Below are 26821 nucleotides of genomic sequence, written 5' to 3'. Positions count from 1 at the left end.
CCATCGTATCTGCTAACTCTCTCCCCTTACCTGTCATACTGCCAACATTCAAAGTTCCTACCCTCAGTTCCACTTTCTTTACCTTCCTCCTGCCTCTGGACACATCTCCCCCCTCTTCTTCTCTTTCTTCGGCCAACAGTAGCCCAATTTCCGCCAGAACCCTATTGACTAAAAGTACTGGTTGCGGTCGTTGTTTACCTGGGCTCAACCGATCCGGTGTGGAAATTTGTATTGTTGTCCACCTATTGATTTGGCAAAATTTTTCACCGGATGCCATTCCTGACGTAACCCTCCCCATTTATCTGGGTTTGGGACCGGCACGAAGAAACACTGGTTTGTGCATCCCCTGTGGCTGGGTTACAATATAGTAATTATAAACAATAATGTATCCATCCATCCCGTTGAATCCGAACACAGGGTCACAGGGGTCTGCTGGAGCCAATCCCAGCCAACACAGGGCACAAGGCAGGATCCAATCCCAGGCAGGGCACCAACCCACCGCAGGACACACACACCCACACCCACAGCATACACTAGGGACAATTTAGAATCGCCAATCCACCTAATCTGCATCTCTTTGTACTGTGGGAGGAAACCAGAGTACCCGGAGGAAACGCACGCAGACACGGGGAGAGCATGCAAACTCCACGCAGGGAGGACCCGGGAAGTGAACCCGGGTCTCCTAACTGTGAGGGAGCAGCACTACCACTGCGCCACCATGCCACCCACAATAATGTATCAATGTATAATAATATTTTACACTGCATATGTACAGTTAGAACTGAAGTTGAGACAATTGGAACCCCCCCAACATGCATTGTTTTTCCATGTTGAACGTAGCAAGTGAATGGATATCCTAGGTAAAGGTTATCTTTGCCCAGTGATCTTAATCAGTATGCAATATGGTTCCACCTTAGCATCTGCTCATACGAAAAAGGGCATCCCATATACAGCACTTCACAAGTTTTGCAATTTCATAAAACCCATCTCATTTTCTTGGTCAGCCCAGATTTCCCTGTCCCCAGCTACAGATTTCAGCTGTTTTTAGGGATTTCCTAAGCCAGCAATGAGATATAATGCTTCTAGTATGCCCTGGGTCTGCCACAAGGTCTCTGCCTAGTGAGACATGCTCGAAGTTGCTTTATCCATATGCCCAAACCACCTTAACTGGCTCCTCTTGATCCAGACGAGCAGTGACTATACTCAAGGCTCTCCCAAGTCACTGAGTTTATCACCATGTCAAAGAGTGTGAGTCCAGTCACCCTGAGAAGAAAAAAAAAAAACTTAATTTCTGCTGCTTGTACTTTCTACATGCTACCTCATTCTTGTGGTTACTACCCACAGCTTATGACCATAGGTGAGAACAGGGATGTATATTGATCAATAAACCAGCAATTTTTCGCTTGTACTCGGCTTCACCACCATTGACTGATACAACCCCTAGCTTCCACTACTGGAGACCCTCACATCCTCAGCTGCACCTTGATATGCTGTTCATGAAGCCTGACACCCACAGTTAACAAATTTGTCACTGCATTCATATAAGGAACAACACGTAAGAGCAGCCTGGTTACCCCATATTCCTGCTGCACTTCCCAAAACACATGGCGAAGGTGTGGTCATATGATTTTTCCAAATCTACAAAACACACTTACATTGGATTATCATACAAACATGCACTCTCCAGCAGCTGCACCAAGGAAAAGAGTTGGTCTACAGCCAAGACAAATACACATTCTTTCTCCTATACCTTTGACTTAACCATCGGAAACAGTATTCCCACCAGCACCCTTGCATATACCTTACCTGGGAGGCTGAGGAGCATGATTCCTCTGTAGTTGGAACACATCAAAATCAACCTAAACAAACCTGATGAATTAGCCAATTTGAGATATACACTTTCAATCTTAAAATCTAATATTTGATGTACACTAATGTACAGTAGTGTATTCAATCACAAAAAGCTACTTTTCCAATCAGTCAACCTAATGTCTAGTAGGCCTTATAATCTCCACTCAGTTCACCTTTTAAGACCATTTAAAGATAGTGATGTTCTGCATCTGAAGTTCAGACCTCTACCCTCTCCCTCTTTTTCCTTTGTGCTGCTTGTGCAAATAATGAAATTTAATAGGTACTTAAACATCTAAATGCATTTCCTTCTTATTATTAAGGTGAAACTGAGAAGCAAAATGAAAGTTGGGAGTTACAGTTAGCTAAAATAACACAAGTATAAATAAATGAAAGTACGTTCTGTATGTCAAACTAAATCAAAATTGAGAGGTATCTCAAAATGACTTTTAATATATCTTGATAAATTTCAAGATATCAAAAAGAAATACAGATTATTTGATAATATGTTCTTTCTTTCCTTCTGAGCCTCCAAATACAACCATCTCTTGAAACAAGCCTAAGTGGCCACTGGGTTAATGGAGTTGTCGTTTAGAGCAGCAGCAAGAAAGGCTGGTATGTAATCCAGTAGCCAAAGCGTGATCTCGCCACTACTGTCTGAGGGAAGATAGCAGCGATAAGGGGAGTTGTGCTCATTTGTAAATTCCTGAACTGGGACATTGGTATCTTTTAAAATATCTCAAATGCATTTCCAGATATTGCAAAACAACTTTCTTTCCAAACATATGCCGATACGTCAGAATCCTTGGGAAATTATGTTTTAAAATATATCTCATATACGTTTCATGAAATGTTAACCTAGTGTTTAGATATCTAAGTACAGTAATCTTAGATTTCTAAAATGCAGTTCAATAAAACTTAAAATAAATTATGTTACATTTTTAAAATAACTGAAAATGACATACTGGAAAATTCTCTTTTGAAAAGGGCTTTTTTATTTTAACATATATTGAAATGTACTTCAGATATGACCAAATCCACAAAAAAAAATCTTTTAATATATCTTTAAATGGGGTGCCAGTGATTAGCACTACTACCTTATAATTCCAATGTCTGGGGTTTGGATCCTGTGTGCAGTCACCTTTTTGGTTTGCACGTTCTACTCATTTTGGGTATGGTTACCTCTCACATCCCCAAGGGTGTGTACTTCAGATAAACTAATGAATCCAAACAGGCTCTAGTATGAGTGTGGGAGTGTGTAAATAGATAATATAATGAAGTGGAGTGGCATTTAGGGTTGTTATCCTGTATATGTCTGATTGCTGACACATATACTCTGGCCCTGTGATCCTTAAATAGATTTTAAGGGATTGAGAATGTTGTTCTATCTTGCAATGAATTTGATCTTGAAATGCCTGGTAAGTTAAGTTTTTAAGATATCTCAAAATACATTTCCAATGACACAAAATACATCTGAGATATCTCACCCCAGTTAGAATGTTCTGCATGTTATTCAAGATCAGTAGAGATCCTGCATTAAGGGCTAGTGAACATAGCCCCACCAGATATTGTGCAAGATAAGTAATAAACTTCCCCTAAGTAATTTAACTTATTATTGAAATGATAATAGCAACCATTAACTCTGTCTTCTTAAGCATTTTTACCAAACTTTTCCATCTTTTGCTCAGTGCTAAATTTGTAATCTAGAATAATATTGCTTTCTGTATCATGTGAAATTGTCCTTGTCCCTTCTTCTGCCTGAGGAGCTAGACAAATTTATTCCTGCAGTGCACTCTATACCCTTAAATGTGCATGCAACCTAAACATTCCAGTTTAGTGATGGGACTAGGATTCTAGTTTTCAGCATTAAAATTAGGACTTTTTTTTTAAATTATGTATTTACACTTCTGTTTTTAGCTTTTCCCAGACAAGGCTATGCAGCACAGCCAGTAAAGAAGTATGGAAAGCCCAGTACCTCTTGCTTCCTTAAAAGCAGCAATAGTCAATACCAGGAATGCATCAAGCAGCAGACATTACACTGATCGGAATGGGGCACAGCAGAATCTTGGTCTTTACCAACCTCTTAGAAAAGTCAACTAAGAAGCATGACTTTTCCAGTTTGTGGAAAAGGTGTCCCTGTTTAAACAATCACAGAGCCATGTTACACAGAAAATTGTTTTGTTTTTTTTTCTTTCAAATGTTTGCTAGCATTATGCTTTCCAGCATACATCAAGCCATGCAGTAATTAGTGCTGCAACTGGACAGCCCAAATGTTTCTTGTTCTACTCATACAGTGTGTATGTATATTCTGTGTGTTCTTTCCATGTCATTTTGGCTTGATCTTTTTCACCCCAAAGCTGTTCAATTCTAAAACTGAGGTGTTGCTGTTTCAATTCAATATATTTTTTGTGTGAAAGTTGAATGAAGCTGCATGTTTCTCTTTTCTTTTGATCAATAATTGTACATTCAGTTTTCTTGTGATCAATAATTTATAACTTCAATGCAATGTTATCCAAGTAATTCAAAGTGTTTTTGAAACTTAATATTTAAACAGAGACAATATGAGGATCAAAGCTTGTGGGCAGAACCATTCATCACCAAGACAGCTAGCCAATCATACAGTATATGTGTAATGCCACAAGTTTCTGGAGCCCCACATGTGATTTTTAACATAAAAAATGGCTTGTCTGTGCGACTGAAGTAGTAACAACAAAGGAAGCAATGTCAGAGACTGAGATGTGAACAAGATCATTTCGTCTGCTAATTGCATAATCAAAAAAGCTGCACAGGACAACATCCACCTTCCATACTGCTGAATTTTAGTAAGCTGTCTAAGACTATTATCATGCATGCACACTTAAGAAAGACCCAAAAGGTTCGGGTAAGCCAAGTAATACCACCTCCGGGCAGGAGAGGGGGACGTTGTAACTACCATAACAATGTCTCTTGTTCCCTCCACAGTACAGAGGTGTTGTCAAGAGGCGACTTCTAGTCCTGCCCCTGCTAGATGTTATAAACTCCACCCATTATGAGGCACAGACCGATATAACTGTGAAGATGAGATGAGAATGACATCTTTCGACCTGAGACCGCAGAGGAAAATGATTTTTTTTTTTTTTCTGGCAATTAAACGGGGTTGTAGCTGGTTTCACACCAAATACTTGCACCTGTGTCTAGCGATTTACTTGTCATCCTTGAAACTATATATCTAGACTTTGCTATTTTGTTTTGTTTTACTTTCTTCTATTGGTTTTATTATACAGTATATTGATATCCACCACATTGCATTTGACAGTTTATCTTTATATCTAGAGTGATTGAAGTAATAAACACAAAGGCACCCGGTGTAGGGGAAGATTGCCATTTGCTCTGCTCTTCAGGGTTATCAAGGCTGAGGGGGGCATCTTAATAGGGTAATTAGAAGTTAGAGATTATTGGTTGGCAAGTGGCATTTAACAAAAAGGTGTATGAGCCATCATGCATCTCAGGGATACTCATATTTTGTTAAGCGCAGAAGATAGTAAGTCCCTGTGTGGAGTACTAGGGAGTGATTGGCAGTGTAGAGATATCTCATACAATACTCACGTGAAAAGGATCTCTGTGTGCGCTGTAAAAGATCAACCCAGCTACAGATAGACACTGAAACACACAATGTCCAAAAGCACACTTTTATTTTACCGTTCTTTTTTGCACACAACACAGTGCCCAACACAATCCCAACAACTCAGTCCTTATACTTTACTTTCTCCCTTCTTTTGTTTCTTCTGCCACTTCCACTCCTCTCTGGCAAGCTTTGTCTCCCTCCTCCAGATTCTGGCTCCCCGAATGGAGTGAGGCGGCCCCTTTTATAATGCTCCCAGATGTGCTCCAGGTGCTCCCTGATGACCTTCCTGCAGTGGCAGAAATGCTGCATGGGCACACCAAAGCACTCTGGGTGTACCTGGTTCCTGTTCTGGCTGTACTTCCTGGTGTGGCGGAAGTGCTGCAGTCCATTGCTCTGGAACCATCCAGGAGCCCCCTGGTGGTGGCCACAGCCCCCACAGAGTTGAGCTTCCAACCTCCGTGGCCTCATGCAATCCAGGGGGCTGCCCTCTTGCATCCCCGGGAAGATACTGCCTCTCTCCTGGACCTTCCCTTCTCCAGGCAAAGTCCCTGGTCATCTCTCACAGCGTGTGCTAATCTTAAATTGAGAATGTAGACCAATCTAGTAACAAATGTGTCGTGGCGAGTCTCACTCCTCCCTCAATAACAGCCCCAAAACAATTTTCATGCCAAAAAAAAATAATACTGTTCAAGATATTTTGAATTAAAGCCACATATTTTTCAAAGCATTTCAGATATCTTTGCAATGGCTTACTTTTAGAAATACACTTTAGTTGTCTCCATTCCATTTCCTTATATATTAAAATAGAGTTCTCCCCCATTTGAGATATGTAAAAATTACTCCAGAAGATTTCATATTTGATGTAAAGGCTTGTGAAGTATATTTTAACATATCTTTAAAAATGCAGAACTTTACTTCAAGACATCTACCATTTTGAGATTTCTAAAATGCCATTAAATGTAACTCGAATGCATTTACTGATATTTTCAAATAGCCTCTTGTTCATTTTGAGATCTCTGAAAAATTTTAATTTGAGATATTTTAAAAGAGAGAGGACATCCTGTTGAAAAAAAGTATGAAATTTGAAATGAAGTGCTTTTGAGATATCTCAGAATGAGATATCTTAAAATGCAAAAGTGGTCAACTTGTGATTGCTTAAAATGCATTTGAGCTCATTTAAAATCGACAGGAATTTTTTTTTTTACATTTTATTTGAGATCTATTTAAGTTTACGGATATTTTACTGAGATGTCTTGAAATGAGTTGCAGATATTGAGAAAGCGAAATCTAACTTTAAGGTACTTTACCTCAGCGGTTCTCAAACTGTGGGGCGTACCCCCGAAGCTGTACAAGGGGGGCGTCGGATAAATGAACAAGACATCAAAATGAACTGTTTACATTTTTACCTAAAATTTAAAATTGCATGCATATAATCACAACGAATGCATTATAACTAAAATTAAAACATTTCTAAGACATAGATATAATGACTAATATGTGCCTGCTTTAAAGTACACAGCCTATCCAGGTTTGCTTAAACCAAGCTTGATATTCGAGATAGACACTCCGAGCTCCTTTTCTATTTGAAGTCTGTGACGAGCTGCGCCGCTGCTGCTTTTATAGTCGCGTATTTTCAATCCAGAAAGTTCGAGGCGTATCGGTATCTGTTGCGAACATTCGGGTAACAGTACATCAGGTGGATAATGAGGCGCGACTGCACCGCACTGGCAGCGTAGCCAATATGAGTTAAATAATTTACTACGTATTGGGTTATTTTCATGATATAACTAACAGCGGTATAATATTTGTCGGACGAAAATACGTTCGTCTCGGAGAGACTGACCTCATCGGTGTCCTCGTTTACGAGATTTTTAAAAATTAAAACATAATTAATCGTTTCTTTACATAAAAATAATTACATAAGAATAAATAATTTATTCTTTGCTTTTGGGATTATAATTACTACCAAAACACACACACAAGGCATTTTAACACTTATTAAAGAACTTTAAAAAAATAAATTGCAAATATTTCATCGAAGTTAGCCGAACACATGCAAATCTTATGGAAGTAAAAATTCTAGGATACCGCACGAGTATCATACCTTTGTGAGTTGTATCAGGGGTTATTCTCATCTATCTTAATATAATGCATGGGGCGCAGAATTAATCCAGGTAGAGAAGAGGGGTCGTGAAATACGAAAGTTTGAGAACCGCTGCCTTACCTTCATATTGAGATGTATCGAAATATTCATTTAGCTTGTTAACAAGCGATGGGAAACGTTTACCGTCATCACGTGATCTCTTAAATAGCGGGGAGCCCAGCCCGCTCGTTGGCGGGAATAATTCAATGGCGACGGCCGAGCAGGAGACGCCTAGTGAGGTACCAGCAGCCCTCAAACGGCTCGCCAAATACATCGTACGGGGCTTTTACGATCTGGAGCACTTCCTCACATTGGATCTGCTTATCCGATTTTCGTGCATTAAAGAGGACGACCTGTTGCTGCTGCTTAAATTTGAGAAGAAGCAGTTGCGCGCGGTCCTCGCCACGCTGAAAGCGGACAAAATTATCAAAAGCCGCATGCGAGTGGAGACGGCGGAGGACGGCAAATCGACCCGCCATAGCTTCTACTACATAAATTACAAAGTGCTGGTAGATGTAGTCAAGTACCGGCTCGACCTGGTGCGCCGGAGGATTGAGAGCGACGAGAGGGAATCCAGTAATCGCGCATCATTCCGGTGTCCAGTGTGCTCCAGCACCTTCTCAGACCTGGAAGTGAACCACCTCTTCGATCCCGGCTCTGGTGAGTGCGCTGTCAATGCTCCAGCTTTTCCGTTTTGTTGTATTAACCACATGGTCCGCTGTAATAAAAGCATTTGAGGGGCTTGCTTGGCTTCCCCGTGGATGACATGGGTCGGTCGTGTGGGCTGGTGTTTGGACGTTTTATTTATTGATCATTTTGTTTGAAATGTAACACCAGTATGAGGGAGTAGCGTTAAAACGGGAAAGGTGCACAGGAATTTAAAACTTCTACATTAAACAAATGAAAATGCTGCTAAATCTTTCCTGCTTCGCATTTGCGTGCAGTACTTCAATCTCAGTTAATTTGCATTTTGTAATGAAATCGTTTGGAGACTTAAAAAGATGAAACATTACATGCCTTTGTGAAGTATCAATTTCTTTGGGTAAATATTTATTTTCTTTGCTGGTAATCTCCAATTTTATTAATGTTTTATTACCATTCCATGCAGGTGGTCGATGAACATTTTAGAGAAATTTTGAGACCATAAATTGAGTTAATTTAAATTTTGCTCTTCTGTCTTCTAATATAGTTCTTTGCAGGGCTGTGGAGTTAGTAGATAAATCCTTTGACTCTGACTCCAACTCCTTAGTTTCTGGTACTTTTGACTCCTCTGTATTTAATATGCTAGTGTATTTTCCATGTTGATTTAAAGGAAGGCAACATGCACGTCATTTAACCACTGAACTACTTGTAAGGAAGCTGACTGTCTACCATATTGGCCACCTTAACACTAGAATTACCAGAGCCTACGAAAAAACTCGTAATTCTGTCCCACCTTAAATCGCTTCTTAAATCTCTTCACACCTCTCCGCCAGCGTCCTTTGTCCTCTAAATGTGCTGATAAAGAGAAGCTAGGAGCAGCCGGCTATTCCATCCCCCACCAATTTAGAACGTGCACAAACTTCTCTCAGCTCATGCCTTGATTGAGTATCTGGGAGTGAAGTGGAGTTTTACAGTGGAAATAATAGATCGTTATTTGGAACACACACATTTCATGTCTGTTCCGTTTCTACAGTAATCTGTGTAAACACATTGTTAAAACAGAAACTTTTTTATATTCTAGTAGTAGATGACAAAATGTAGGCATAAACTATATAATGTATGAAGCCTGAAGTCCAAATATCAAAGAAACATTTTTTACAAAAGGTACAAATAACACAATTGTGCTTTTATTCAAAATATAACTGCAAAAACAAAAAGCCACCTTAACATGCGACATTGACAGCCGTTTATTGTAACTGCCCCTGTGGTGCAATCGAATCCGTTCCCGCCTGGGAATCAAAAGGTCGCAAGTTCGATCCTGCATCACTCCGTTTTGAGAAGTAAAATTATATTTGTCTTACTATTTTACAATAAAAGCATACATTTGATTTCGGTCTGTAACAGCCGGTGCAATTTATGATCCTTGTAAAGGTTAGCTTTTTTTTTTTAAATTCACTTTTCATTCTCTCAGTCGCATTCAGAATCAATCCATACAACCCCATCTGACACGGCTGTTTTCACATAAAGACGCGCTATAGCTCTGCAGTGTACCACGATGCACACTAAAGCCCCCTCCCCCCCAAGGTTGCTGACACACAAACGCTGCCGAAGCTGCCTTCTTCGTATCTCACCGTCCCTTGATTTTCTTTTTATTCAGTTTTATTGAGTGTTCCTGCCAGTCCCCGCATGTTGCAGTATGCTGTTTCTTTTGTACTCCAGGACATGCAGAGGAAAGAATGGTAAAGAGCAGTAACTTTGGCGCTATATGCAATAATCACACACTCCCTATCTGCCCGTTGTTTTGTTATACTTTCACACCAACATATGTTCCTGTGTTTGAGCAGGCTCAAACTGGCATGCTCAAAAAATACACGTGTAATGCCACGAAAAGTAACTAATGTAATATTATTTGAAAACGAACAGTGTCAGATCGGGTGTGAATTTATGCAGGAACTGGAAGTTCTCTGATGTGGGACCTTCCCCCAGGGAAGAAAGTACAGTGTCAGGAGCTCATTCAGTGTAATAGGAACCATAGCACAGAGAGGTGTGTACACTGCAACAAGTACACGTGTCGTAAATGTAGGAAGACCGGTCCTTGGGTGTGTGGGAACTGTTAATATTTGAATGTGATGATTTTATATAGCACGGAATGGACATCAGCACTTCTTAGCGCTATCTATCTATCTAGCATTGCACCATGCAAGCTGTCGTATCAATCGCCTACTGTAACTTGCTTTCTTTTTTCTTCGGTTATACAGGTAATCTTGAATAAAAGTGCACTTGTTTTGTTTGCGAAATGATGTGTCTGCGTGCACTTTTCGTGGCATTACACGTGTGTTTTTTTTGAGCATGCTCAAACACAGGAACATATGTTGGTGTGAAAGTATAACAAAACAACGGGCAGATGGGGTGTGTGTGATTATTGCATATAGCGCTGAAGTTACTGCTCTTTACCATTCTTTCCTCTGCATGTCCTGGAGTACAAAAGAAACAGCATACAGCAACATGCGGGGACTGGCAGGAACACTCAATAAAACCTGAATAAAAAGAAAATCAAGTGACAGTGAGATACGAAGAAGGCAGCTTCGCCAGCGTTTGTGTGTCAGCAACCTAGGGGGGCTTTAGTGTGCTTCGTGGTACACTGCAGAGCTATAGCGAGTCTTTATGTGAAAACAGCCGTGTCAGATGGGGTTGTATAGATTGATTCTGAATGCGACTGAGAGAATGAAAAGTGAATAAAAATAAAAAAAAAAAAAGCTAACCTTTACAAGGATCATAAATTGCACCGGCTGTTACAGACCGAAATCAAATGTATGCTTTTATTCTAAAATAGTAAGACAAATATAATTTTACTTCTCAAAACGGAGTGATGCAGGATCAAACTTGCGACCTTTTGATTCCCAGGCGGGAACGGATTTGATTGCACCACGGAGGCAGTTACAATAAACGGCTGTCAATGTCGCATGTTAAGGCGGCTTTTTGTTTCTGCAGTTATATTTTGAATAAAAGTGCAATTGTGTTATATTTGTACCTTTTGTAAAAAATGTTTCTTTGATATTTGGACTTCAGGCTTCATACATTATATAGTTTATGCCTACATTTTGTCATCTACTACTAGAATATAAAAAAAGTTTCTGTTTTAACAATGTGTTTACACAGATTACTGTAGAAACGGAACAGACATGAAATGCGTGTGTTCCAAATAACGATCTATTATTTCCACTGTAAAACTCCACTTCACTCCCAGATACTCAATCAAGGCATGAGCTGAGAGAAGTTTGTGCATGTTCTAATTTGGTGGGGGGATGGAATAGCCGGCTGCTCCTAGCTTCTCTTTATCAGCACATTTAGAGGACAAAGAACGCTGGCGGAGAGGTGTAAAGAGATTTAAGAAGCGATTTAAGGTGGGACGGAATTACCAGTTTTTTCGTAGGCTCTGGTAATTCTAGTGTTAAACAAAAAACAACCCCTGAACACCCATCAGGCCATAGCACCCACCTACATCATTACACTTGTTTACGCCCAAATGAACTTGTTAAACACATTATATCTGAAATAAAAAGAAAACACTTTTTGTAATGTACCATAATCCAGATTACAATATGTGAATGTCATGTTGTATAATGGCTTTACTGAACTTCACACTAGTAATAACATGACTATGAACTGGGCTTTATTCTTGCATCCAATAAGTACTTAATTCTGACTATTGTTTGTACAATGAGACATTTGAACTTGCTGTATTTTTTTCATTACAATTTATTAGGAGTCAGTCGGTACATTTTTTGCTGACTCCAGGTACCCAAAATTGTCTCCGACTCCACAGCCCTGATTATTTGTACATATATTAAATACAATATGATCTGCCAAAACACAAATATTTTATGCTATTTTGCAGTCTTGATTTATGTATGTTTTCTGTTTTACTGCTTTTATTTTTGAATTCTTGTCATTTTTTTTTTCTCTGTAACCTTTTTAGATTTAGTATTTTGTATACTGTATTAAACATTAGTGTTGTGCTATATCTTTGATTGATCCACCATTCTGTGAAACTGGGCAGCAACAGTAACCTGGGTCTGTAATCTTTAATAAAATTAACTCTCCGGAATCTAACCCTAATATTAAAATTAATTTCCAAAATTCTAAGGCTGGAGGAACAGGGCCCCTTAATTTCCGTCACGATAATAAAGTATTGTCCAGTCTTCTGAGTTTCACAGATACATTTTACTCATGCCTCGCATCTACTATTGGTATTAACTTTAAGGTGAAGATTGTTTCGGTTGATGGAAACAAAGAAAAGCTTGCAATATTGGACCCTGCTGGGCAGTAAAGATTCAGATCCCTAACACTTAACTATGAAGAGACGCATGGTGTAATCTTGGTATACAGTTGTGCTTGAAAGTTTGTGAACCCTTTAGAACTTTCTATATTTCTACATAAATTACCTAAAACATCATCAGATTTTTACTCAAGTCCTAAAAGTAGATAAAGAGAAACAAGTTAAACAAATGAGACAAAAATATTTATATTTGGTCATTTATTTATTAAGGAAAATTATTGAATATTACATATTTGTGAGTGGCAAAAGAATGTGAACCTTTGCTTTCAGTATCTGGTGTGACCCCCCTTTACTGCAATAACTGCAACTAAACGTTTCCGGTAACTTTTGATCATTCCTGCACACCGGCTTGGAGGAATTTTTAGCCCATTTTTCCATACAGAACCAGGGCTGTGGAGTCGGAGTCGAGTAGTCGGAGACAATTTTGGGTACCTGGAGTCGGAGTCGGCAAAAAGTTAACCAACTCCGACTCCTACTAAATTTTAAATGGGAATTAAAAAAGTAAGTTGAAATGTCCCAATTCACAAACAGTCATAATGAACTACTTCTCTGCTGTAAGAATAAAGCCCAATGCATGCAGTGCATAATGTTACCACAAAACGAACATGTCAAGTAACCATGAAGCATGCTTTTCATTGACTGTATGTATCACTATATGGGATGTAATGCACAGGTAAGGTGCGGCACCGCTTTCCATTGTGTCGTGTTCCACTGTTACAGGGAACTGTGAACCTAGCCTAAAGCCCCCCATACATTTACAGATGCACTGCTGATTTTTTTGGCCGTTCAACGAGTCATCATGCCTCAAACGCCTGAAAAATCATCTGGTGTGTTCTCAGCTCCGTTGGCTCCCCTTCGCTATGCGCTAGTGAAGGGGCCGAAGGAGCCGAGAACACCGATCTCCCTACCTGTCCCCAGCAGAGGCTCATTCTGCTGATCAGCTGGCCGGTGAGTGACGCAATGCACTAAACTTCCTGGCTGGCTGACAGAGGAGACAGCCACTGCAGCAGACAGCGGCATCACATTACTTTGGATGGGGGCGGTGGTCGAGATTTTCGGCAAGCTGGATCTGCCCGTCCATGTGGACACCCACAATCTGCGGCCGCCAATCAATTGTGTTTGTCTTTAATCTGGCATTATAGTAGAGTGTTGGCTTCCTAGCCAGTAGTTCTGTGGTGAAATGACATGTATGTTGCCTTCCTTTCCTTCAATGGATGTAGAAAATCCATTAGCATAGTATATACATACAGAGGAGTCGGAAGATTTAGAAACGTCGGAGTCGGAGCATTTATCTACCGACTCCACAGCCCTGTACAGAACAGCTTCAACTCTGGGATGTTGGTGGGTTTTCTCACATTAACTTCTCGCTTCAGGTCCTTCCACAACATTTCGATTGGATTAAGGTCAGGACTTTGACTTGGCGATTCCAAAGCATTAACTTTATTCTTCTTTAAACATTCTTTGGTAGAATGACTTGTGTGCTTAGGGTCGTTCTCTTGCTGCATGACCCACCTTCTCTTGAGATTCAGTTCATGGACAGATGTCCTGACATTCTCCTTTAGAATTCTCTGATATAATTCAGAATTCATTGTTCCATCAATGAAGGCAAGCCATCCTGGCCCAGATGCAGCAAAACAGGCCCAAACCATGATGCTACCACCACCATGTTTAACAGATGGGATAAGGTTCTTATGCTGGAATGCAGTGTTTTCCTTTCTCCAAACGTAGAACTTTTTGGTTTAAATGAAAAGTGTTTGTTTTGTGGACGGATGAGACCAAAATTTCTTCCAATAGCCTTCTGGTTTGTCTACATGATTTTTAGCAAACTGGCAGACGAGCAGCAATGGTGTGTGTTTTTTTATTTTTTTTTTTTATTTTGAAAGAGCAGTGGCTTTCTCCTTGCAACCCTGCCATGCACACCACTGTTGTTCAGTATTCTCTTGATGGCGGACTCATGAACATGAACATTAGTCAATGTGAGAAAGGCCTTCAGTTGCTTAGAAGTTACCCTGGGGTCCTTTGTGACCTCACCGACTATTACACACCTTGCTCTTGGAGTGAGCAGGGAGGGTAACAATGGTCTTGAATTTCCTCCACTTGTACACAATCTGTCTGACTGTGGATTGGTGCAGTCCAAACTCTTTTTTAAAGATGGTTTTGTAACCTTTTCCAGCCTGATGAGCATCAACAACTTTTTTCCGAAGTCCTCAGAAAACCCCTTTGTTCATGCCATGATACACTTTCACAAACATGTGCTGTGAAGAGCAGACTTTGATAGATCCCTGTTCTTTAAATAACACGGGGTGCCCACTCACACCTGATTGTCACCCCATTGATTGAAAACACCTGTCTCTAATTTCACCTTCAAACTAACTGCTAATCCTAGAAGTTCACATACTTTTGCCACTCAAATATGTAATATTCAATCATTTTCCTTAATAAATACATGACCAAGTATAATATGTTTGACTCATTTTTTTTAAATGGTTTCTCTTTATCTACTTTTAGGACTTGAGTGAAAATCTGATGATGTTTTAAGTCATATTTATGCAGAAATATAGAAAATTCTAAAGGGTTCACTAACTTTCAAGCACAACTGTATACTACATTAAGTCAAGAAGAGACGCTTTTGCCAAGCTACATAACTGGTTAAACAAACTACAGACATATTGTACAAGAAATTACCTTGTCAAAATGTTAGTTGGGAATAAAATTGATAAAGAAAACTGAAGTGAACCAGAGGAGTAAGGTTGACTGACCAGGGAGATAGATTTGGTGGATGCTGTGGTGGATAGTGCTCACTGCTGTAGAGATTAGATGGCTTTTTTTTTATTCTTGTGTACAAGATAAACACCACTTAAGAGACATGAAATTGCAAACACCTGACATTTACCACTCTTGGATTGGATAATAGTAATTTTGTACAGGGGTAGTTCAGAGCATGTCAGGCACAAGTTATGCAGCAAACATACCAGTTACCGTAGATCCGGAATACAGACCGACCCGGTATATTAGCTGAACCCCTTCTCTACCTACTAAATTACATGTATTTGCCAATGACCGGTATTTAAGCCGACCCCCTTCTCCAAGCAAAATTTTCAAAATTTCCTTAAGAGTGTCTTCGGGTATATTTATAATGTTTATCAGCGAGAATTTGAGACTGCCGGCATTTTTGATATATAATATAATGTGCATAATTTACCAAAACACCAATCATTTTTCTAATGTACTAACCAAAAAGTTATAAAAAGTGCCAAGCCTACTTCGATTAAGCTAGGAGCATGGTGGCACGCATAGTCGCAGCGGCTCAGGGCTCTCCTTTTCAGTGCACTTTTTTTTATTGTTTTTGTACTTTTTTTTTTTTTTTTTCTTTTTTTTGTCCTTGTTTGGCGAACATCTGCTACACCATTCAGAACCTTCTAGACATCGGTGTCCAGAGCCAGACCTCTGTTTCGAGTGTTTTTCATCACACGCACAACATCCCAGACAGCATAGCGAGACCAGCGGGCTCTCCGTGGATTGTTGTCGGGTCTAGGAGACCGCACAGACGGAGGAGGGAAAGAAAGCAGAAGCAGGGCCGCAGATCCGGCGTTATGCTAAAGCTAAAAAAACAACCATACAAGCCCTATACAGAACTTTTTTCTGCACTGAAGGAGCTGCTTTTAATCTCATTGTAGATGCGTATAGTGACAATAAAAAGCATTCTATTGTAGAAACATTTTCTTACTGTACTCGCCATTTAATTTGACATCTTTGGGCTGCAGTAAGGGAGGAGATATTTCCACACAATGTCTATCTTCGTTTCGATTGCGATCGCTTACTTTTACCTTCTCTTCCTTCCTTAGAAATTATGTGTCTTGCTTGCATGGTCTTAATGAAAAATAAATGTGTATATATATATAATATAGGTAAATAACTGCAATGACGGAAACTACATCCACAAACACATGTATCTGGGCTCCGACTGACGCTTTAAACTGAGTTTAAAATGAAATTTTAAACTTCCCAATAATTTATTATAAATTTTATTAATAAAATCAACAACTAAAACACTTTTTTGAATAATTTATTTATTTAATTTAAAGTACCGGCATGCAAAGTTACTTCATCTGAAAGATGGCTCTGTGGTTTCCTCATTATTTACTTCCGTATTCATCGGCAAAACCGGCATTGCGCTGGAAATCTTGAATCTGAAACGATACTCGTTGTATAAACCGACCCCCAAACTCCAAGCCAAAAATCTAGGACGAAATTCTCGGCTTATACAACGGGATCTACGGTAAGTAAAAATGCCTCCATGCTCTACCTTTGCAAGGACAATGTCATTTAACATCTCTTTGTGTCATGTCAGCAGATTTTTTACTTTTTATTCTGTAGCCTGAGCTTTTTTCTCATTTATTGTAGCACAAATATATCGAACGAATATATAACAACTTGAAGTTAATTGTCTGAAATAACATTTAAATTATGGTTGTAATCCTCCTTGTAATATTCTTGCTGAAAAGAGTTTAAACTCCACTTTCTGTTGAATGCATGTTCTCTTCCTTTTCTGATATTTTCCTTTATAATAGTCACGCTTAAATGTCAAATGTGAAATTATAATGTTTACAATATACATACATCCGGAGTGTAAGATTAGGCTTACTAGATCCTAATGGTTCAAGTACCCTTTACCTTCTAAATTACTGTATGTCTTATCACAAAGTAAATCTAGGTAGACCTCTCTTGTAATCAGGATAACATCATTGTTTTAATATCCTATGCTTTTAATTTTTTTGTTTTCTCTTCTCCCCTTAAAGATCTGTCTGAGCTACTGTACCAGTTTTCTATTAGTTGTAGTGCTGTGTGATAAATATTAAACTCTAACATTAATATAGCATCCCTATCCTTCAAATAATGATGATCCTATTCTTACTTTTCTGAACACCCTTCCTGTGCATATTTTGAATAGAAATCTATCATATGACAGTTACGTTTGAGAGAGCGATACCCATTTTCCTAATGAAAGGGTCCTCCTAAACCTTGGCTTAAGGACATTCTATTTGTGTCAGCTAAAGAAGATAATCTTCTGTAATTATCCACAGCTTTTAATTTATGTAATGTTCTTTGAATTTATCTAGTCAATTACCCTCTAATGTACTACAGTATTCCCTCGCTATATAGCGCTTCGACTTTCACGGCTTCACTCTATCGCGGATTTTAAATGTAAGCACATCTAAATATATATCACGGATTTTTCGCTGGTTTGCCGCTTTTTGCGGACAATGGGTCTTTTAATTTAGGTTACATGCTTCCTCAGTTTGATTGCCCAGTTGATTTCATACAAGGGACGCTATTGGCGGATGGCTTAGAAGCTACCCAATCAGATCATGTATTACATATTAACTAAAACTCCTCAATGCTAGAAGATATGCTTCCCGCGTGGCGCTTGTTTTGTTTGCTTCTCTCTGTCTCTCTCACTCTTTCTGCTTGACGGAGGGGGTGTGAGCAGAGGGGGCTGTTTACACAGTGGCTGTTTGCCTAGAAGATAGGACGCTCCTCTACAAAATGCCGCTTTATCGCGGTGCTTCTGTATACTTAAAAGCACGTGTTGATTTTTTGATTGTTTGCTTTTCTTAGCGAGCGCTCTCTCTGACATTATCTGCTCTTCACGGTGCTCCTTTGAAGATAAGATATGTTTGCATTCTTTTAATTGTGAGAAAGAACTGCCATCTGTCTTGTAATAAAGCACAGTTTAAACGTTTGACTAAAGGGTGTTATTTCATGTCTAGAGGGCTCTAATAATGTTATTAGTGTTTGAGAGTTTATAAGGGCTTAAAATATATAAAAATAACCATACAAACATATGGTTTCTACTTCGCGGATTTTCACCTATCGTGGTGTCTGGAATGCAACCCCCGCGATCGAGGAGGGATTACTGTATTTAGAAGGTCGTAAACAGGTTTTCTATGCTCTAACTGCGAAAATATTCGATTTATAAATAAAGACTCCTACTTCGCGGAAATTCATTTATCGCGGCAGAGTCTGGAACGGATTAACCGTGATAAACGAGGGTTGACTGTATACTAAACACACACATCCTTTTGATGCATCTAATGAACATTTGACATGAATAAACTGCAGCGTAGATGGTAGTACAGCATGTCAAGACTTGACTGTCCATGTGTTTTGAAAAGTGGCCAGGTAGACCAAATCCCATCTTGAATACATGTTTAATTTTGAGTTTTTGAATTGTGTATGCCGCCTTAATTTTTTTTTTTAATATGCTGAATTAGGAGAATTTCGTTGTACCTATTGCTGTGCTGAAGTTCAAGAAGATGCCTCAGCTTTGCCAAAACAAGACTCGAGGACACTACTTGCTAAGTTCAATGAACAGATTGAACCCATTTACCTCCTTCTTCGTGAAACTGAGGATGTTGTTCTTCCTTTTGAGCTGCTTGAGCCAGAGCCAACTGAAATATCTGGACTAATGTTAAGGTACTGACCAGTTTTCCTGACCAGTGTTTGTTTTTTCTTTTGTCTGCCTTTATAAGCTTTCAGGTAGATGAAGTACCATCTTATTTTATAACCTCTTAGCCTCTTGTGCACAGCCAACTAAACATTTTAATATTTGACAGTTTTTCATTGTGGTGGAGGTTTTAATCGTTACATTATATAACTGAATCCAGTTCCATTGATGACCTAAGTAATGCATATGTTACTATAGATGTTCATATGGTATAGCATACTAGTGAATAAAGTGCTTTGGGGTGGTGGTCACTGTGTAATGTATTAGATGCATTAAATATTGATTTTAATGTTTCACTTGATTTCACTAGTGGTATATAAACCATTCTTGGGTTTACTTCCAAATTATTTATGTTAAGAAAAACATGGATGCCAAATGCAACACAACCTTCTTCTAGTCTTAAAATCTACATAAAAACATTACGAGGGAAAATTCAAAAAGCACTGTTTATTACATGGAGGAACATCTTGAGCAATTGCCTGACTAAAATGTTTCTGAAATATTTAAGTACAGTGATCCCTCGCTATATCACGCTTCGACTTTCGCGGCTTCACTGTATTGCGATTTTTTTTTTTTTTTTCCTCATACACGCTTACGTCACTACGCATGCGCTTTCTGAGAACTTTTATCTAAGCCCTACAATGGCTCCTAAACGTGCTGCTTTTTCTAAGCCTTCTGACAATAAAACTAAGCGCCAGAGGAAGATGCTTACTATCCAGGAGAAGGTGAAACTCTTGGATATGATTAAAGATGGCAATACCCTACAAAAGCCTCCTCACGCATATGAAAAGATGGCGCCAGCAACTGCCAATCAAGATGTTTTTCAGCCGCGCACCCAGACACCTATTGCCTACTCCTAGTACTCCTTTAGCGGAAGACAACAATGTATCTGCTGAAGATACTGCACCACCTCTGAAGACTCTCCTACTGAGGTCGTGCCTTCATATGTTAGTGGTTGTGTGTAAGAACTGTGTGTGTGTGCGCAATTAAATGTACAGTATAATAATCTACTATATAAAAGCTCTGGAAAAATAGACAATTATGTCTCTGGAAATAATTCATGTTGATGGAGTACAAATCCATGAACAGATCCAATGCACTTTGATGTTCCCATTCCCTACACTTGCATGCCTTATGTACACATGGAGCGCACAAAAATTGAGGATAAGTCGGTCGCCTTAAAAGGCGGGTGAGCCTAGTAATATATTTGTAATGTCTGTCTTATTTTCTCTTATTTTGTCTAATATATTGGGTAATACGAGTGTAATGGTGACTAAAGGGTGTTATTTCATGACTAGAGGGCTCTAATAATGTTAAACGTATTTAGAAGGTCATAAACAGGTTTTCTGTACTCTAACTGCGAAAATATTCGATTTATAAATAAAGAATCCTACTTTGCGAAAATTGTGATAAACGAGGGTTCACTGTATTAATGACACAAACCTATGTTTGAGATGGCTTCCAAAAAATAAGATACTTGCAGGAGCGGGACCACTGTAACTGTTGCCATTTAAATCTTAAGTTTCCAGCAATGTAGAACTGATTTTTTTAGAACAAAAAATGAAAAAATATATAGAAAAAATAAGAATATAAAAAGCTTGAAGCCAAGAAATGTTAGTTATACAATATTTTTGATTTTTTTTTTTTTTTGCTGTACTTTAAGCATGGATCAGATGCAGCCATCTTCTTTGAAGAACCGTCCCGAAAAGTGGTCAAAGAATCGGTCAGTTTTTAACATCTATGAACAGGAGGTAGTGGTAAGTTTAAATGACTCCACATCTGAAAAAGTGCAGCACACACAGAAGGTTGCTAAAGAGTGCCCCATTTGGATGACGCAAAGCACAGTGGAGGAAGCCCCAGTTGAGACTTCAGAAAGACAAACTGGTAAGAGGTCCTTAATTCAATTGTAGTCCTAGATTCCTCAAGGTTGGGTATTTACGACTTTTTGATTGGGACAAATCATAATAGGTATTGTGTGTAGGTGTATCTGAGCTTGTCTTGACAGGGTGTGTGCATTCTCCAAAAGCTGCCCCTGGTGTGACTGGATTCAAGGCAAGAATAAAATCATTGGTGAGCATAGTAGTAATTTGCTGAATTTGGCTGAATTAGGCCACTTTGTCCCCAGTAACATCATCTAGAGACATCTCTGGAATTACCAGACACCCGTCTTTCAAGAGATTTAATCCCTATAGTGTGTCCTATTTCTTTCCCTTCCCCTCTGGTGGGAGTTGCCCTAAGGGCTTATCAACCACTTGTCGAAACTGGCATGTCTTGATCTGGGGAAGCAATGGTTCTGTTCTTAGAGCTTCACCACATCCTGGAGATATCCCAAACTGTTTGTGCTGGAGTGTAATTTGATGTGTTTTGAACTTGTCATTCTTTCAGTTGACATCCATAGATTGTGGCCTTTGGGCAAGGCACTAGGTGGGGATCAGGTACAATGCTAGTCATCTTATAGGCAAGAGTTAGATAAATCCAGAAATCCAAGGCTTTTTGGAATTGAAAAGTATGGAACAATACTTTTTCTGTATATGATGTTTGTTTTTCTTACCAGGGTTAATATTATTAGTTCATTGGAGTGCCTTATGCTTGAACATGCTTCATACAATTGTCAGGACTGAAACCTTCATGCCGTAGATCAATTCTTGTTTTTCCTAGTGACTTATCTTGGTTTTTGTTGATTATCAGAAAATTCAGTTTTACAGTAGGAATAATGGGAATTTGGGGTATAAAGAGAATTTCAATTTAAAAAAAAAAAAAAGTGGCTTCAATCAGAATTAAATATAATCCTAATTTAAATGTAATGTCCTGTACAAGATTATTGATCAAAGTTTTGGAGTGTTTAGATCAACTGCAATGTAAACTAATTCATGGTTTACTTGATTTTTAAATACTACTTTTATAGGCTGAACATTTATGTGGAACATATAATGAATTGAACGTTTTAAGCATTGTGCAGAAAAAAGATGAAAGGAAATATAATGAATTGTGTAATGTATGTTTGCGGTAACCTCCGGAAAAACTGAGTTGTAATAATGTAACATTACCCTGACACTTTTTTTAATAGGTTTTATAATTTGGAATTTTGTTTTCAAAACAGCAACAAAGTTGGTCAAAAAGTATACTGTGCAAATGGTTGGTGCACTGCAAGAAAACTAGCACGCAACCATCAATTTAGCCACATAGTTTACAGAGTGTGCATGAAAGATAAGCTAGGAGCACCAATGATTCTAAATGACCACCTACATCCCAGGTAGCAGCAGTTATTTTGTGTCAGAATAAGCTGACTGTTCTGTATGGGACACATACAAGGTGGTCCAGATCTAATTATGCAGCTCCAGATCGTCTGGATGACTTTGATTTATGCGGGGACGATTCCAGTTTGGTGCAAAGACGATTCTTCATGTCGTCAGTTTGCACAGTTCTCAATGGTCTGGGATTTTTCAGGTGATTTTTCTATGTAATAAACTTAAGTTATAGCGTAATGAAAATTGCATAATTAGATCTGGACCACCCTATACATTCACTCATGTGTTGTATATACACATGCACAGAGAGCAAGGTAAAACCGGAGTCCAATTCCTTGTATGTGTACATATACTTGGCCAATAAAGCTGATTCTGATAACAAAATATACATATTCTATGAACTTAAATTATGGAAAGTTGCTCTGAACTATGAATCCATTGCAAGCACTGGAATAAATTTTTGCAAAATGTGTTTTATTTGTAGCTGGGACATATGATGAAAATGGAAATGCATCAGAGCCTGTAAATGAAGTGATACAAACCCTTTTAATTCACGAGAAGAAATCCGTGAGAGACAAAGTGAAGACTCCAAACATGAGACTAAGGGACTCCTCTGATAGTGACACTAGTGAATCTGAAGAGGAGTCCTTGCAGAGCACTTCACAGAGCATGAAATCCATGTGCACTAACCTGGATGAGGCAGAGGTGGATGACGAGATGCCAATGGTTTTTGTTGCAGGTCAGCCACACTTATACAGTGAAGTCAGTGAGCATCCTGAACTGGTTTCATTTATGACTCCAGATGAAAAAGAAACCTATATTCAGATTGGGAAAACTATGTTCCAAGCTATGTTTGACTAGTGCAATATTTATTTAAGAGGAACTTTGAAAAAGCTAATTTGATTTAGACACGGGCATTATTTGTAATTGTATGTAATATGAGTAGTATGTGGACTTAATTAACACTTGATTCCTTGTTTTTCTTTTCCAGTGTCAAATATTGTTAAAATATACTTTCTGCTGGCTAGAGGGCATGTCAGGCTACTCTGTGGCACTTAAATATCAAGAATTTTTCTTACACATTTGCTACATAATCAAATTACTTTATAAGTTCTATTGACTTGTTATGGAAACTTATGCCTTAAGTGTATCTGATACAGAAAAATCAATACTTTGCACTTAATTCTTTAAATACTGTTTTGTAATGGCACAAATTAGAATAAATTACTGTAAGCAAACAATTGTTTCTGAAATTTAGTGAATAAAATTGCAAAGGTGTCCAAGTCCAAAATCTCTCTTAACTTTTGCCCAGAGTATTTTAACTTCTGGATTGCTGCCAAATTAATTTAGTGTTGACTGGATCACAGAACAAAGCACATCGATTTTTTTTTAACAAGATTTCCTTACCATGGTTAACCAAACAGGTGTACTTTTGTGGACTTCTGCCATGTTTTCTAGTGTTTTTACTGTAAAAATATTTGTATGGTAGATCGGCAGTGCTACAGTATGTTGCCTTCAGCCGTAGATCGCTGCTGAGTTGTCGTCTTTTTTTTTTTTTAATTTGATATAATTGAAGTTAAAACTGTGCCCAACATTTTTAACAGAGGTATTTAGGGATGCTCTGAAGATACAGCAGCTTTTGGGAGGATAAAGAAGATGGTGGAAGGACCATTTATTTATTAGTGTCTCTTGTTTAATGTTTCTTATTGCTAAATTCTATAAAGCCTCTTTGTTTTAATTCCCCAAGTATTTCAGCTGTTCTAGTACAATCAGTGAAAAGTGAACCAGTTTGGTCTGGCATAGAGAATCTGCTTGAACAAGCACTGTTCAAATTCATTTTTAAGATCATCGGCATAAAAAGCTGTTTTCTGTTCAGGCCCTTCCCTTATGATCATTTTATATTTGACTGCTTTCAGTGGGGGATAGCTAGGGGTTCAATCGCAATCACAAACAGCATTGGTGATAATGGATACCTTTTTGTGTTGGTCTGCATTCTAATTTGAAATATTCCAAATGTATTTTAATTATATGGACTGAGGCTTCTGAACTAGCATTAAGCATCTTAAAGGCAATATATTAGGACCAAGCTCAGATTTGTGCTATAGTTTAAGTTGATATCCCCATCTGCATCTGTCAGAATGATTTTTCTGTATCCACTGTATCCAAAGATTGGAAGACCTGTGCAATTCAGATTCTTTAGAAGAAAATATATTAAACAAATCGCAAAGCTTTAATACTCCTTAATAATTCCAGTTTGGTCTTGTGATATTATATGGAGAGCAGAGCATTTATTCTGTTCTTTTAGCTAAAACCTTTAGAAGGATCTTAATATTTACAAGAAAAATTAATCTATGATGCACATTCTAGCATGTCCATCCATTATCCAACCTGCTATATCCTAATACAGGGTCACGGGGGGGGGGATCTGTCGGAGCCAATGCTTGGCATAATGTATTTGGTAAAGTCTTATTTACCTTCAGTAAACCTTTCTAAAAATAATGGCATTAACTGACTTTTTAAATATCACGGTGCACTTGAAATTCCAATTTGATCATCTGTATTTATCATTCACAGGGTTCCTAATTTGTACAGGTTTTTGTTTTCTTCGAACACAAATTAAATATGTGCGAAATTTTTGGTTATATATGCTGTTCACTAACTGGATGAAAACTACCTTTAGGTGGACTGTTTAAGAAAGCTTTTTGCTGCTAAAATGTTTGTATAAGGGAACCTATAATTTTATCCTTCCTGCACAAAGGTGTCATGGAATAAACACTAAGGGATCATTTAGAATGTATCGAGCACCATTTACTTTCAGCACATGTGGAGAAGCAAAAGACATCCACAACAGACAGAATACATACTTCTGCAGAGGGGATGGCAGTCCTTCACAGAGCTTGACCAGTAAAGCAAGTAGAAGCGAAGGGCACTTGTCTGTCTTTTATAGTAAATATTGAAAGCCCTATAATTTCAGTCTTTAACAATGAAGAAGCGCAGACTATCCACTAATAAGGTAAATCTTTGTAGATATTCTCTTAACAGTAGTTTAAGAATTAAACAAAAATAAAATCATGGTATATTTCTCCTCCGTCTTTATGGGAGTCCTTGTACCTGCCACCTTCGGTAATGTCACTGAGATGAGCTGACAAGTAAGGACAATTCTCAAATTCTCAAATGAAGCCAGGGGATATTTCCAAAAAGTGCAGAAGTGCTTTTATTAAACAATAATCAAAACAAAAAGTGCAGTGTCCAAAGTTCCAATAAATATTCCATAAAACCAAATAAAAAAATCCTTTAAAACTTGAGGTTAAAATAAAATGCAGAGGTTAATGCAGTCACTCTTTCTCCCCGGCTCACCCATTGCTCGCGCATCCGGCAGAGACCCAACAACCATGAGCTCCCTAAGCCAACCTCCGTCTTGGCCCCCTTACAGATGTCACCATAGACAGAATTACTAGACGCCTCATGACCAGCAGAATCACACGTCAACATTGCCACCATATTGCGAGTGGCACTGCTGTGAAGTAATGGATAAGATGCCTCACACATGTTGTGCTTGGGATTGTACAAAACGCTGTACGTGCCAAACCAGATCCCGGGGATTACATTTCATAGGTAAGGCTGAACAATTGTTTTGGTTATATCTGGCCATTAGAAAATCCTGTTTTATAATCTTTACTTTAGCTATGCCAGGCTAAGCTAGCAAAACAATGCATTTATGTGCTCAAGTGAGCCTCCAAACATTGTTTTGGCTAAACGTATTAAGTCACAAACTATGTAGATTGTTGTTAGCTGTTAACATTTCTCAAACTTGATGTTTTTTTTTCTCTCATTGAGGAAACAGTTTGAAATTGACAACCATTATTTTATGCTCATGTCTTTAGTAGTGTCTGTCTTCCACAAACTAAGGCTGCACCATATTGCCAGACTGAATACTTTCAAATTGCAGGATCTGAGTGAGCGAGAGGAGTGTAAGTCTGTAGGAGATCAGTGAGGTTGTTGAGAGCTTTAAATGTTTAGAGCGGTATTTTGTATTGTATTCGGCAGTGAACAGGGAGCCAGTGAAGGTGAGAGAGAGAGAGTAGGTGTAATACAGTATGTTAAGTGGATTTACGTAGAACAGCAGGTTATCATCATGGCAGCAGAATTTTGAAGAGGTTGTAAGCAATGGATATGTTTTTGTGGGATGCCAGATAGAATAGCATTACAGTAATCTATACGTGAGGTGACTCGGGCATTAACCAATACTTCAGTACTGTGTTGCGTAAGAACAGGACGAAGTCTAGAAATGTTTCGGAGATGGAAGAAAGCAGTCCGAGAAATGTTACTTATATGGGAGGAATTCTTTAATAATAATAATAATTATTATTCATTGCCATTTAGTGTATACATGGATATAATTGCATTTTAACGATTCGCCAAAATCAGTTGTGTGTAAACGATACTGTTTTAAACGTTTTTTTCATCAGAAAACCCGGTTCCATGTCTA

General features: G+C 38.5%; 1 protein-coding gene across 1 annotated transcript; it reads left to right on the top strand.

Annotated features, from left to right (window-relative positions):
• Positions 1–7773: 7773 nt before the first annotated feature.
• On the top strand, positions 7774–23198 carry LOC120527488 (general transcription factor IIE subunit 1-like). Its single transcript, XM_039750953.1, has 4 exons — positions 7774–8255; positions 18852–19053; positions 20748–20968; positions 22817–23198. The coding sequence occupies exons 1-4, from the start codon at positions 7802–7804 to the stop codon at positions 23191–23193; spliced, it is 1254 nt and encodes a 417-aa protein (XP_039606887.1). The 5' UTR covers positions 7774–7801; the 3' UTR covers positions 23194–23198.
• The last annotated feature ends 3623 nt before the right edge of the window (positions 23199–26821 follow it).

Source organism: Polypterus senegalus, chromosome 4 (assembly GCF_016835505.1).
Source record: "Polypterus senegalus isolate Bchr_013 chromosome 4, ASM1683550v1, whole genome shotgun sequence".
In the NCBI taxonomy this organism is placed as follows: domain Eukaryota; kingdom Metazoa; phylum Chordata; class Cladistia; order Polypteriformes; family Polypteridae; genus Polypterus; species Polypterus senegalus.
This window is presented reverse-complemented; position numbering and strand designations above follow the sequence as displayed.

Coding starts and splice junctions, on each gene's coding strand:
- LOC120527488 (XM_039750953.1), top strand. CDS start 7,802: ATGGCGACGGCCGAGCAGGAGACGCCTAGTGAGGTACCAGCAGCCCTC. Junction 8,256..18,851: donor CCTCTTCGATCCCGGCTCTG/GTGAGTGCGCTG, acceptor ATGCTGAATTAG/GAGAATTTCGTTGTACCTAT. Junction 19,054..20,747: donor ATATCTGGACTAATGTTAAG/GTACTGACCAGT, acceptor CTGTACTTTAAG/CATGGATCAGATGCAGCCAT.